The 15033-nt window shown below is 36.3% G+C and overlaps 1 protein-coding gene across 1 annotated transcript in view; it reads left to right on the top strand.

Moving 5' to 3' along the window:
* The window catches only part of CPED1 (cadherin like and PC-esterase domain containing 1), a 91111-nt gene that overhangs the window by 24468 nt on the left and 51610 nt on the right, over positions 1-15033 (top strand). Inside the window, exons 3-4 of the mRNA XM_070947354.1 lie at positions 6481-6587; positions 8340-8415. Coding sequence (XP_070803455.1) covers positions 6481-6587; positions 8340-8415 — 183 coding nt within the window. The remainder of the gene's footprint in view (positions 1-6480; positions 6588-8339; positions 8416-15033) is intronic.

Here is a 15033-nt window from a genome sequence, read left to right as displayed (position 1 = left end):
CTCAGGAAACGGCCCAAGCTCCGTCAGGAACCTCTCAGGGTCCATCAGGCGCCTGGGACGGAACCACCTGGTCGGTTCCGTCTCCCTGCGGTGGGGGGAAGCAGCTGGAAAGTCCAAGTGAAGGAGCGAATGATCTGTCCATGACAAGGGTTTAATGTCTAAGTCCCCTCTACCAAGATCATTCAACCACTGACCAGAGACGAAAATCAAGTCCAGAGTGTGTCCCCCTGTGTGAGTGGGGCCTTGAACTAACTGGGTCAGGTCCATGGCCGCCATGGAAGCCATGAACTCCCGAGTCACGTCTGACGCCTCGCCGGCGGATGGCAGGTTGAAATCCCCCATGACAATAAGTCTGGGGGTGTCAACCGCCACCCCGGCAATAACGTCGAGTAGCTCGGGCAGGGTCGCCGCTACGTGGCAGGGAGCCAGGTATGCAGTCAGCAAACCCATCTGCACCCCACGACCCCACTTCACAAAAAGAGACTCACATCTGGCTATCTGAGGAACAGTGGTCTCCCTCGGATGAAGACTTTTCCTAATAACCACTGCCACTCCCCCACCCCTCCCCTGAGCCCTCGGCCGATGAAATGCACAGAAACCTGGTGGGCACATTTCAACGAGGGGAACCCCCCCTCCTGGCCCAACCAATTATTCCAGCCAGGTCCGCACCCCCCCTCCAATATAAGATCACAAATGAGGTTGTAGAAAAAATGCTTTTAAAAGTAAAAAAAAAAAGTTGGCCACACCCATCCAATCACATTACCCCCCACAAGCCATGCCCACAAAATAAGCCATGCCCACAGAACCAGTAGTAAAAAAATTTAGAACCCACCCGATATGTACCATCCAGAATACATTAATACAGAATGCAGTAAACTATTTACAAAACTAAAGCTATAAAGACCATAGCTCTACTTGGTTGTATTTGAAGTCATCTGAATTAGTTATTCCAACCCATTGAAAGGAGAAGCAAAATAAGAGCAATCCAGCTCTCTGTAAGCTTGAATCCTTTATAATTCTGGGCCATTTTTGTGTTCACGTATATCCAATTAGATTTGATATTTTGTTTTCAAATATTTTTCTTTTCAATAGATACGTTTATATGTTGATCAGGGACACAGTGGCTCAGTGTCTAAGATGCTGAGCTTGTTGATCGAAAGTCGGCAGTTCAGCGGTTCGAAACCCTTGTGCCGCATAATAGGGTGAGCTCCCATTACCTGTCCCAGCTTCTGCCAACCTAGCAGTTCGAAAGCATGTAAAAAATGCAAGTAGGAAAATAGGGATCACTTTGGTGGGAAGGTAACAGCGTTCCGTGTGCCTTTGGTGTTTAGTCATGCCGGCCACGTGACCATGGAGACGTCTTTGGAAAGCGCTGGCTCTTCGGCTTTGAAATAGAGATGAGCACCACCCCCTAGAGTCGGGAATGACTAGCACGTATGTGCAAGGGGAACCTTTACCTTTTTATATGTTGATCAATTAACAAATATGGAAAAATAAGGTAGTATGAAAAAGAGGAAATAAGAGACACTTTCAGTGGCAGTCATGTACACACTAAAGCAATGTTTATTGAATGCAAACTGTTTGCAAGTTTTTTAAAAAAAAATTAAGAATAGAGGACCAATATTCTAACAAAGACTAATAAAAGCATTAGAAGCCTAAAGGAAAAATGCTGGCATAGTCTGTAAACATCTGGTTACCATTTTCATTTATAATTGAAAAGCCACTCCTTTAAACAACTGAAAGATTTGAACATAAATAAATAGGACAGTGGGTATTTTGTTCTTTTCATAGCCAGGGGGTAAAGGGAGTATGAATAGAGAGGTCACAAGAACCCCAGCCCTTATAAATAAGAAAGTCTGAGAAATGTAAAGAAATCTGAACATGTTCCAGGCGTGTAAACAGTCCAACAGAGTGAAGGTTAAATAAACATGGCTGGAGCCCATTGTTGCTAATATGAGTCCAAAATGTCCTTTGCACCATTAGCCAAGAAATCACCAAAGAAATATATTAAAACATAAAAAACTGTAGAGTAAATAAGAATATAAGTCTTATTCTATTTTCTCTATATATCCTCGATATATTCTGATTATAATATCAGGAACTTAATGATTGTAAGCAAGATGGATGGCATATAAATTGCATAAATAAACAAACAATCTTCTTGTTTCAGATAAAATGTTCCATATTTTATTTTTCCATGGAAAACAAAGTACAATACAGTCTTCAATTGTATCTTTTATTGCAGTCTTTTTGCAAAAAAGAGTATGTAAGTTTACAACACTGTTGTAACTTAAAAGTTTAACCTCATTTGTGAACATTGTATGGACAGCAGTTATCCATGAAAACTTCATGAAAGTTCTTATATTATAGGTGATATTTAATAACAAAGTGCAATCCCATCTGAGACTGATCATTAAAACTGTAGTAAATAAACCACTTGAATGCAGTAGGCTCAATGGAATCACACTAGGAATAGAGGAAGCTTTTTGTAGGAAGATCTTTAAAAGGGCAGGACTTCGTATTGGCTGTTCTATTAATATGAAGCATCAGACTACATGTGATTTAAATCCAGGACTTTTGGGTACATCTGCAAGCACTGATTACTTAAGGCTTCCGAATCTGGATAAATTACCCAAATTGGGTAATAGTAGTTTTTCTTTGAAGCCATTACTCAATCACAGCAGGGACATTTAAACTGACTTAATGCGTTAACTACATTGGATAAAAAGGATCTTCTGGTAAGTGGAGTTGGATAATGAAGAAAAACATTTAGGAAGCACTTACTTAAGAATTAGGCTGAGTTCTTACAAGGATTATAAAAACATTAACAATAACACATTTATTATGGAAATTACAAGTTAAATTATACATAACGTAGCTGGAATAGCTACAGGACTAACCATGCAATTGCAGGTGAAAACTGAACGGTATAGAATAATGAAATGCTTGTATTCTTATGATTTCTTTGCTCTTATTTAGAACATATATTTATTTTTTATGATTCCAAGCAGAGTTATTATATGAAAAAGTGGTCTACAGACCTATGCCAAAAATGAAATAAGATGTTACTAAAGTATTGCATTAATAACAACATATCCCATTTTTGGCATTGCATTAATTGCTCCTGGAAGCAAAGTTTTGTATTGAAAGGTTTTACAAAGAAAAATACACCTATACATAGAGAGAGAAAAGCCAAATGAACAGGGAGGTTTCAGAGAAGGACATAAGTTTAGGTAGCTAAGATAAGATATATAATGGAAAAAACAAGAAAATTTAAGAGTTACCTTTCATTTATTAATTACAACCAGGTTTTAACTATACCGTTTATGCTATGGTTATGCTACAGTTATATTAAAGCTTAAAGACATGCCAGAAATCTAATTGTTCTTCTAAGAAATATTTAAGATCAACAAGAAGATATAAGAAATGAGTCTGAAGAAATAGAGTGGTTCAGTATAGCAAAGGGACTATATCGTGCCCTCCTGTATATTAAATTTTTAGAGCAAGTATAAAAATTGCAGGACTGGAACAGATAAAAGCTGTAATCAAAGCTGAAATACTAACAATTTCAGATGTGCAAAATGTATAATATTAGCCAAAAGTGAAATGTGGTATACACTAGCCTACTTAGCAAATTTACAGTTAACAATCAAGAAATGAAAGTGGTAGATAGTTTTCCTTTCTTGAGCTCAAACAGGGATAAAGATGGATTTTGCATTAGATGAATAAAACAGGCATTAGCTCTGCATAGGAAGGTAATAACAAACATAGCCAAGATCATCAATGGTTTTCCTGTAATAGCGCATGGCTGTGAAATCTGGACATTGAGAAAAGGCAAAGGAAAATGATAACCGATTTCAGATTAGGCACTTTGGGGATTGCTATTAAAAGGCAGTGAAAGAACCAATCCATGGTTCCATAAAAAATAAATGACAGACTGCTTCCTTAAGGAATTGATTACTGACAGAAACATACATACTTTTTGCATATAAAACTAACAAATTATGTGCTATAAAAATGACCAGGCTTAATAAAGCTTTAGCTCCTAGAATTCCAAGCTGCTGTTATGGCCAACTCAGAAAAGTACCAGAAATGCTGTCCCTCTAAGTAGAACTCTACTATAAGTGTGTAGCAGACTTTTTAAAACTTAAACCCCAAAATAGTAGAATCATTTCAGCCCTTCTGTATATTTGTAAAGTATGTGTGGTCTCAATATGCCTCTGCATCCAATTTAGTGAATTCTTTTAGGAATCTTTTCCCTCTTGCATTGAGGATCTGCTGCTGCAAAAAAAATCTAAATTACATGCAACGGGCTATGTTCATGCATAGCCCTCATGCAATTACATACAAAAACACAGAAAATGAGTAATAAAGAGTAAGTCAAAGAAATTAAATATAGCTTGTAGAAAAAAAAGATAAAAAAGATAATGCAATCTAGTGTACACCAACACTGATCACTCTACACTCCATAGCTTTCTACCTTCCACTATGTCAATTCATCATAATACTTTTACTTATGATAGTTAAACTTGTCACCTCTCTCTTTTTCACAATCTTGTCAATATTATCCAATGACAACTTTTATGGTCTTTCCTCTCCTGTATGGGGAAGGCTGGTATACTGTAGTTGTCCAATTGCTAGCAGATTAAAAATTAGCCATATTGCATAAAGTACCCATTAACTTACAATATTTGTCTTATAACTGTGGAGTTTTCTAAAGCATCTCTCAAGCATTCTATACATGGAAACTATTTATTGATTTCATTCTTCTAAACCAAAAAAAGTATAAATAGGATTATTTTGCCAGCAACAAGAAAGATTTTTTTTTGTTTTGTTTTCATTCTCTTCCCAGTCTACTTATGATATCTAGTACACAGTATCATTTAGAACCTACAAGCTTATCTTTGGTGCAGTTTGATATGTTGATGTTTTTTTTCTATCTTGCCTCTGTTTGCAGAGTTCCAGCACCCACACCAAAAGCTCTTAATAAAAGAATGTGTTTCTACTCCTACAATTTGTTTTTCATTTGCACTTAGTGCCCTGTTAAACATTCCACGTGGCCTGTTCAGAAGGCAGCATTCGGAAATACTGTAGTGTATCATAATGCTACTACTTTCTCGGTGAAAATATTAACCACATCTCAGTGATAAACTGCTTCATTTATATATTACCCTGCCTTGAGCATTCAAATGAATAGAAATGCAAATTTAAATAGAATCCTGAAATTGAATAAGGTTTTGTCAGAAATTGCCAGAAATAAATACTAGAAGTTTTACAGGGTAGATGTTATGAGAAATAATAGAAGGAAGTGTTATGTATGCTGTCTGGTAGGAAAGATAGATGCTAACACCATACATTGATGCTGTGAAGCTGTTTCATTTCATACCCTGTTTTGCATGAGAAATTTAAACCATGTTTTATTGATTAAACTAAAATTTTCATATATTAGGAAAGTGATAGGCAGAGAGGCTGGGATCACAGCGTGAGTGAGAGAACTATACACTAGAACCAATGTGGGGGGTTGGATTAGGAGTAGAAAGGTCCGGATTCTACTCCACCCCTAACTTCTTTATAGATTAATAATGTATAAACATATGTGGCATTTAAAATGGGAATTTTGCAGCTCCAAACAATTCAGATTAACTCTGATGATTGAAAATAATTTACAAGCTAATCTGTTTCTCTTTTGAAGCAGGTGAATAGATATATCCTCCTTATGCTCTGTATTTAAACTGGATTTAAAGAAATCCGGGTCTCTGTTTTGAGCTTGAAAGTTTAATTTAAAAAAAAAAACACCTAGTAGTTTACTATTTGTCTATTCTGTTTATGAGATTATTACAAGGTAAGAAACACAGCACACACTGCATCTACTTCCTACATAAGCAAACTCTCCATTTTTTCTTTGTCGTTATGCATCCAAAAGAAACTCACTTTATACAGTATGAGGAAGAGACTCCTAGTAAGTCTCCCTGATTTCTTAGGGGACAAAGGAGACAAAGGGAGAGGGAAGGTCAGTCAGCCAGCCAGTCAGACTTGTAAAATTTATATAATCTGTCTAATAAAGCTTAATTCTACCCTTCTTGTGGCATTTGTTTCTTAACCTCAATAACCTGGAAGGACAGACGCTTTATTACTTAACCATCAAAATTCATTCAGTAAAAATGTCAGCACTAAATGAAAGTACCATCAGCAAGAAATTAAAGCAAAACTAAAGTTTAAAAACGAAGCAAAAACCAAAAAGAAAAATAGTAGGTGTCACAGTAAATATATGAACCATTGAACTTTAACTTAAGACCATACAGAATCATATTGATAACATGTCCCAAGACAGGATAAAGCCTTCAAACGGGTACCTTCTCCCCATTCTTTTTTTTTGCCACAGATGAACAGTGTCATTTGAATAAATATTTTCTGTTTAATTGGTTCCTGTCCTTTCTCATCACAGTTAATTCCTATTATGGTACTTTCTTTTTATCACAGATGAATTAAGTTCTTGGGACCTTTTGCTTTGCCTCTCATCTAACAAAGCTGACCATGAAAATTGCTTAAATATAGTGGAATCATATCAACCAACACTACTGCAAAAGGTAAGGCTGCAAAATGACCTCTCTTACTGGCACATGCTTAAATACTGTTTTTTTTTAACTCTGCATTTTTATTTTATTATGAAGCATCCTATCAGATGCCAGTTTTGGCACCATTCTTCATTCTACTACTGTCTCGCTTTCACAGGAATTTGCTGATATTAAAGCAGATGCTTTGCAAGAGTGAAGTCTCAAGTGCATTTTCTAAAATCTTTTCTTCCAGCATTGCTAGAAGGGGGAAAAAAACACAATATGTTTTTGCCAGAGATGTTGAAGAATGTGAATATTCATGCATTAATATTGATTTCATCAGGGACAAGGTTATGTGCTAAATTGTCAGAATCATGGAATGGCACAATTATCTAGGGTTTTCTAAACAGGACTTTTGTATTTCATCTCTCTCACGCATAACCACATGGAACACTGCAGAAAGAAAAAAATGAGACATTTAAACAATTTATAGATATATCCCAATGAAGAAAGAGTACTTTGGAATAAAACATGTCCATTTTGCCAGATATATGCCTGAACATATTTTTTTTGCTTGCCATCCTTGTCTTTAAAATTAAAAGGGAAAGTGCTGTTTTACAAACATGTCAAACAGACATGTCCCATAGGCAAAAGTACAATTTTGAACAGCAATAAAAAGATAAATATTATGGTGCAGGCTGCAGACTGAGTTCGTGTTGTATTGCCAAACCTGTTCAATGCCTATGCATTTTCCCCTTCCCTTCCCCTTCCCAAGTAACAGTAACAGAGTTGGAAGGGACCTTGGAGGTCATCTAGTCCAACCCCCTGCTCATGCAGGTATAGTAGAGATGTTGAAATAAGGAGTGGCGTTGTCAAGGGGACAAATAATAAAAACAGGATCGTGATGCTGGGAAGCAAAATCAATCCAGCATGATGCATGCTATGCTCATTTTTTACAAATGTTCTGACATCACAGGAGCTTCTGACACAGTGGTGACATGTTGTTTTCATCATTTAATAAAAACTGTGAATCTCTTGGGTACTTCTCTTCTAAGACATTAATCCTGCCTTAAAATGTGATCATATTCATAAAAAAGGATATAAGATGTAGCTTATAATTAAAAGTAGAGCAACGTTAAGGTTGATTGAAAAAAAACCATGGAAGCGTGTGTTTCTGCCTTCAAGTCAGTGTTGACTGCTGGCGAACTCCCTGGAATTTTCTTGGAAAAATTTGATTTGTCATTGTTTGCTCCCTAGGACTTAGAAAGAGTGACTGGCCCAAATTAACCCAATTGGGTTTTGCCCGAAGTCGAACTAGAACTCCCAGTCTACCAGTTTCTATTATCATGCTTTAATCCTTGCCCTAAACTGGCTCTTCAAATTTAGTTAATGCCTAATTGATTTTCCTATTCTACTCACTGGGATGGGCACTATTTTCCTTTATCAGCAAACCTTGCTGTAATGCAGGGATGAAAATCAGCAGGTTCTAACAGGTTCTGGAGAACCGGTAGTGGAAATTTTGAGTAGTTCACGGAACCGGCAAATACCACCTCTGGCTGGCCTCAGAGTGGGATGGGAGTGGAGATTTTTGCAATATCCTTCCCCCAAGAGTGGGGAGGGAATGGAGATTTTGCAGTATCCTTCCTCTGCCACGCCCACGAAGCCATGCCCACAGAATCGGTAGGGAAAAAATTTGAATTTCACTCCTCCTGTAATGGCATCTTCAATGGCACTTAAAAAATCTTGTAAAATTGCAATAATTGGCACTTCTCTCTTCATTCCCAGGCAAATGTTCTCTCTCAAATCCAGCATCTGCTTTCCAGAAAAGAAGGATTGTGCCAAATAATGAGAACATTTCCAGGTAAAATTTTGAGTTATATTAGTAAACCAAATAATGACTTTTGGTTGCTTGCTCAAAGGAAGAGAAATGCTGAAATCTGACCTCTGAAGATAACATAATGAATCAAATAAAATCAAAGTTTTATTGTGCCCAGATAAAATTGAAATAGGTAAAACTGAAAATATTGATTACGGTATTTGAAACTTGATCAATAATAGCAGAAAAGTCATTTAGCAATTCTGATAAAGATGGAGGATTTTGCCTAGCTTCTCAACAGAATTGCAAATCTGTTTGGATTGTACCACTTTAGAATGCAGGTATAATTTCTTCATGATTTGGTGTTTGGTATGCATATTATGTGAATGTCTCCGTCCTTTAACAAACACACATAAAAAACACTAAATGATAGGAAAACATTTTAATATAATATGTTTCTTTTGTATGCTAATTTTCTATATACCCCCTTCCTCCCAGTGTAGGAACTTTCAATTAAATAAACCCCAGTTTGAAATTAAAGCACTGGCCTCATATTGTCAAACTAGGAAGAATTCTTTCTTCCTTTCAATTACGTGTGTTTCTCAGCTTACTTAGTTGCTGTCCAATATTCTATAAAATCCAAGGGGCTGTAGAAATAATAATTAAATAGTAATTAGTAATTAAAGAAATTTTAAAATGAAAAGTTTTCTGTAACCTTCACCCTGAAATAATGCAGTTTCTTTAAGCATAGGAGTCAAACAGAATAGCAATTAGAGTTATGTATCAGGTTTATAAGGTTTGAAAAATCATCTTCAATTCATTTCAGTTAATAAAAGATTGGATGCAGGAGCCCAGCCAAGAGAGACATAAGTAGCTTTGCAACCTAAGTTGTGGAATGATGTCACATGATATCCAGAACTTGAATTTCAATTCAACAATGAGGCAAGAAGACAGGGTCATCCATTGCACCTGAGAGTAACAGGACAGGGTTTGCTGTGTATCTTAAAGGTGCTTCTTCAAAAGGCAATTGCACTGTTTTTTTTCCTTGAGGAAGAAAAAGAAAACATTTTGCTTCTCATCCAAGAAGCTTCATCAGCTGACGATGAACTGATGAAGCTTCTTGGATGAGCAGTGAAATGTTTTCTTCTTCTTCCTCAAGGAAAAAAACAGTGCAATTGCCTTTTGAAAAAGCACCTGTGACCTGAATGATGAGAATCTCCACAGATGTCTGCTATGTGTGTGGTTTTATTCTTCAAGTGAGAAACAATCAAGAGGTTCCAACACAGAACAATCTGTGCCAGGTCTGGAATTGTTCTGACCATTGGTAAGGCCAGTCATAGACAGGTTGTGTGGAGTAAAGTTACCTGGCACATTTAAAGAAAAAAGAGAACCATGAACATTCTGATCTTGCGATGACTTATGAAATCTAATGCGCACAAGGGCTTCTCTATTGTTGCAAACACTGAACTATTAAAAAGAAATCTTAGAAAGAGGCCTTTTCATAGGCCAAGCTTATACCTTGCATATTTTTCAGGATGGTTTCTAAGACAAGTTAAAAGTTAGAATAGACAATTAGTGTTCTGCTTATTATTTATGTCTATAATGCTATATAGTATCTTAACGTTTATATATATATATATATATATTGTACTATGTTCCTATGGTTCTATCTCCTATCTTAGAGCTCTAACCTTCTATGGTATATTTACTATGTTCTATATTATAATCAGCTGCATCCTTTCTACTGTTTCTTGTGTCTACTTCTTCACTCCTGCCTTATCCAGACAACCTTGGCATAAGTCATTTGTATATAAATTAAGTTGCTACTCTCCAGTTTTGTGCTACAATATTATGTTTTGCTGTGAGGCTGCTGCCCAGTGGAATTCTGGGGTTCTGATAGTTTTACCTTGTGCTAATGGGTAGAAGATAGCTTGTTGTTTTGGGTCTGGTGTTAAGATCTCTGGTCACTTTGCAGTACAATTAACACTCTGGGCTCTCACACACTAGTTGCCAATGGTCCAGGACTCCTTACACAGTTCTCAGTATGCAGAGTTGAAATGATAAAGTAGCTGGTGTGTCCAGTATCCAGTACCAACACTGGTAATATTTTTAGTCACTATCATAACCTCCATTGTCCATCCATTTTTGGACATCTTCATGGGATATGCTGCTGTTCTTCAGCAATTCTTTGTAATGACACACTTTAAAGTTGACAAAGCTCATTTTCAAGAGGCCATCAACATGCTAAAATCCATGGGTTGGGATTCTGCAAAAGTGAAAAAGGAAGAAGCGATGTGGTATTTTCTTACCCTGTGTGCCTTTCATTTTAGAGTTATATATGGCCTTTCTTTTGGGAACCTTGCTCTCCTATATGACGTTTGTTTTCTTATACTATATTTGTTTCAGGTTCCCCAGGGCCCTGGCAATGACCTCAGTATTAAAATAATCTCTTTCTGCTTTTTTCTGAAAGTATTTCTGAGGGGGAAAAAACAGCATTTTTTTTTCTCTCTCACACACACAAATAAAAGCATATGGTAAGCCTGCTGCTTACTTGGCTGCAAGACTTGGTACACTCCCTTAGTCTTGCCTGGAGAGAAATTTGGCTCTCTGTATAGAATGTTTGCGTCATGAGCAAAGCCTCGAAATGTCTGGAGGGATGCCACAGATCCTGTATTTCTCTTCATCAGTAGTCAGTCTTATACTTCGATTAGATAGAAATTGGCAACGGGCAGATTGGTGTTGTTCTAGTGGCTATACATCTGTCCTTGTTTTTTTGGAAAAAAGCAATTACTAATAATGAAGCAATGCTCTCTGATTTCCCCTCAGTTTTGGTTTTGGTTGGATGATCACATAGTTGCATCTTCTTTTCACCCCAGAAAGAGTGTCCCCAACAACAGGTGGCTGGCCATGAACAACTCTGAGGTGTGTCATTTTCAGCTGCATTCCTTTTATGGGTTGGATAATCAACAGCTGTCTGTACTTTGCACAAGGGGATAGGTCACTCTTAAATATGGGCTCGAGCTAAAAAATACATTGGAAATATTCTGCTAAGAGAGAACTGTATGTGCATTATACTGTATGGAAGGAGTCTAATAGATGTTGTGGCCCTGCCCTCTGAGCCTGTCCCATCGGAGGAAGAAAGCTCCGAGCATGAGGAAGAGGAGTCAGCCAGGCCTCCCTCTCCAGGCCCCTCCCCTCTGGCACTGTCTCAGGTGCCGGCCGAGGGAGAGGAGATTAGCAGGGAGACAGGTGGCTCGGATGAGAGCGACGGAGAAACATCATTCCTGGACGCACGCCTCCGAAGGCGTGATAAACGATTGCAGCAGCTCAGGAGGCGTGCTAGGGATTAGAACTGAGTCACTGGACCACACCCCAGAGACTATATAATAGAGGGTGGTGGCCAGTGATCCTTGTGACGAACAAAACTAACCTTGGATAGTCACTAAAGCCTCGTTCGGAACTGCTGGGAGGAATATTTATTGTTGTTGGACGTTTGGAAGCTGAGTATATTATCTTTCTGTTTTTCTGTGGAAATAAAAGCACTTGGCAGACGGCGTGTATATCGCAGCCAAGTTGGAGATAAAGAGCTGGGTGTGTTTGTGTGTGTGTGTGGACGGGGACAGATCAATAGGAAGCAGTTATTGGTAAAACATGTTCAAGTAATCCCAAAACTAAATGCTTTATGATCACATCAAATATGCCAGTTTTACTATATGGAACACATTTTCACATACACATACATACAAAACATACACACACACAACGTGCTGATTGTACAAATCAAAACGGAGGACAAAGCTTCACATAAAGAAATACTGAATCTGCATTCTGTTTTCATAACAAAATGTTTTTAAAGTGGGAATTGCAAACAGTTTATGCAACCTAGTTCTAAGTGTTAGAACTAAGAATTAAGTTTTATAAGAACTATTTGTACTTACTGTTTAGACTACATGGGCTAATCCTGGGAACTTTTCAACATCCATTATCAGAAGAAAGTAAATTCTCTGGAATTTCTATTTACCGAAGCCATAATGGAGTCTAAAAAACAATGATGATTCAGATGTATTGCTTTTTCAGAAAATTATGTTATTTCATTGTATCTGAAAACTGAATGTTTTTATCCCACAATGAGTGTTTTGTGGTCTTTTATTGTAACCACTTTTAAAACCAAGAAAAATTTAAAACTGTGCTACAGAACAGTTAACTTATTCACTAGATAATTAAAGTGTGGTATGTGTCAGGGGTTTTTTTTAAGTACCTCTTTATGTTTGTATAAATATATTTTTGTTTTAATCGTTTTCTTTTTCATAGATAAGCTTTTTGCTTCCATTCTTTTAAAAATATACCAAACCATTTTTGGCCTTGCATAATACAGTATATATATTGCCTCACAGCAAAATTGGGCAGCAAACAAATTTAATAATATATATAGAGAGAGTATATATATATATACAATATATACATAAATACAGATATGGATATAGATATATAACACCATAAGTTCACATATTTTCAATATTCCATATTGAAATGGACATATGGACTCTGATTAATGTACTTAATTTTATAAAGTTTTTGGGGCTTGATAAATTATTTCATGTATTTGTTTTTAAAAATTATATACTGAACATTCACAAAGGTTGGTTCTAGCCTGGCTTACAAAAGAAGTTTGTGTAAAGCTAGTGTAATGAAAGTGATAGCTGGCTACTATATGGTGTACTATTAAAAAAAACCCCAAAAATTGTACAAATAAAATCATTTTAATCCTAGCTTGTAAACAGTTACATTGTTGGCATAATTTACTTGAAGTATATATAGCTGTTTGGTGACATCATCAATTGTCAGAATATCTGGATGCAAAACAGTATCATTCTGAAGAATATTTCAAGATAGCAATCAGCATTTCCCCCAAGCAAAGCCAATTAATGTTGTTCCAGAATTTCTACACAATGTACATAATTCCCAAACATCATATATGCTCATTGTGTTGTATTAGTAATAGTTATAATTCCAACCCATTTGGAGAAAAACAGATTGAGGAAGTTTGACCTAAACAAGCCATTTTGAAGACCATGACAATCCTTGTTCTAAATTGTTGATATAGTATGGATTAAAGAATTAATCAAGGACATTATTATTTTTATTAAATCTAATTTGCATTTACCTTAGTTTTGAGAGTTGAATTGTGCTGCATTATTCTCCTCTATAAAAGAAGGGATTGAACAGGTGAGTGTGTGTGTGTGTGTGTGTGTGTGTGTGTGTATGTATCGGGGAAATTGTGTATGTATTATTTTTGACCATAGTGGCCTTACATGCAAATGGATGGAAATGACTTTTGTTTTGTATCCTGGGAGATTTTTTAGATTGATTAGGTCCATCCTGCCACTTGCATATCTTTTGGTATGGGGGGGTGAGTGAGTGTGAAAACTACAAATTAGTAGGTTTTTTTTCCCATCATATTCGGAGAACAATTCCAGAGGGTTTTGGAGGCTGGAGAAAATGATTTGGGTGCTGTCTATGTTTGCTGATATAAACTAATGGTTATAGTATTATATAGGTCTATGCATCTAAATATATGCATGCAGTTTTTATGTATCCAATCTGGCACACATACAGGCAAGGTGACTTTAATCAAGTGTTACCATTAATTCCAAGAAATACCGATAGATCAAATTGTCATAACCACCAGAAGCAATAGAGATGTTTTGGAATGGTGAAGGTGAATTTTATTTCTGCCCTGTAGCCAGTCTCCCAAATACATCAATGGCTTTTTAAGTCAGAACAACTTTTCAAACACTTAACTCATTCAGCAGTTATGCTGGAGACATTTTAAGATTAAAGGATAAGAAGTGCTAAGTGAGGAAGAAGAATATATTTTGGCATTATCTGTCACTGGTGGTGGAAAATATGACAGTGCATACTTGTTATCAAAGGAAATTGCTTCATTTTCTGAAGGCAGGCAGTGTGGTGAAAAGCAAAGCCAGATAGACAATATCTACATTTAGAGATGACTGGAGATCTCTTATGGACTTTTTGAGTAAAAATGAAAGAAAAATGAACTTGTGGTTTATGGTTTAGATATGTTAGATTAAAGAAAGAAAAGCAATAAGATGTACAGTAACTTCAGAGAGACAGGTTAAAATATATTTGTAATTATAATTGCTGTGAAAAATATTAAAAGTCAGATTTTTATATCTTTCTTTTTTATTTTTCTTCAAATTTTTTTTCATGCACTTTTTGCTTTTTTATTTTCTTTTTCTGTTTTCCTTATAGAAAATATTGTATCTTATTATATTCTATTGTATTAGAATAATTCTTACTCTGTTTAATCCATGCATCCACAAACTCTTGATATATACAGACTCATGATATAAACAGATACTTTTCATTGTAGGATCTCATAAGTATTCTAGTGTTTTCTCAAATCTAGTTATCTGGATAACTGGAAGCTGCATATTATGTTTTCTATGCATCTTCATATATAAGACATGCAACTCACCTGGAAGCACTCTATCCATATTGAAAACAAACCAAGGTGAATTAAAGCTGTTAAAGGAAATTGCAAAGGTGTTTTAGGGTGCTAAAATGACACATAGAAAAGACACTTACCTATGTCCTGTAGAAAACTCATTTGGACAGAATAGTAACTACATCAAAAGCATT

Source organism: Pituophis catenifer, unplaced genomic scaffold, assembly GCF_029215685.1.
Source record: "Pituophis catenifer annectens isolate HBS135680 unplaced genomic scaffold, rPitCat1.0.hap2 SCAF_7, whole genome shotgun sequence".
Taxonomy (NCBI): Eukaryota; Metazoa; Chordata; class Lepidosauria; order Squamata; family Colubridae; genus Pituophis; species Pituophis catenifer.
Note: the sequence above shows the minus strand (reverse complement) of the source record. Positions and strands in the feature narration are given on the sequence as shown.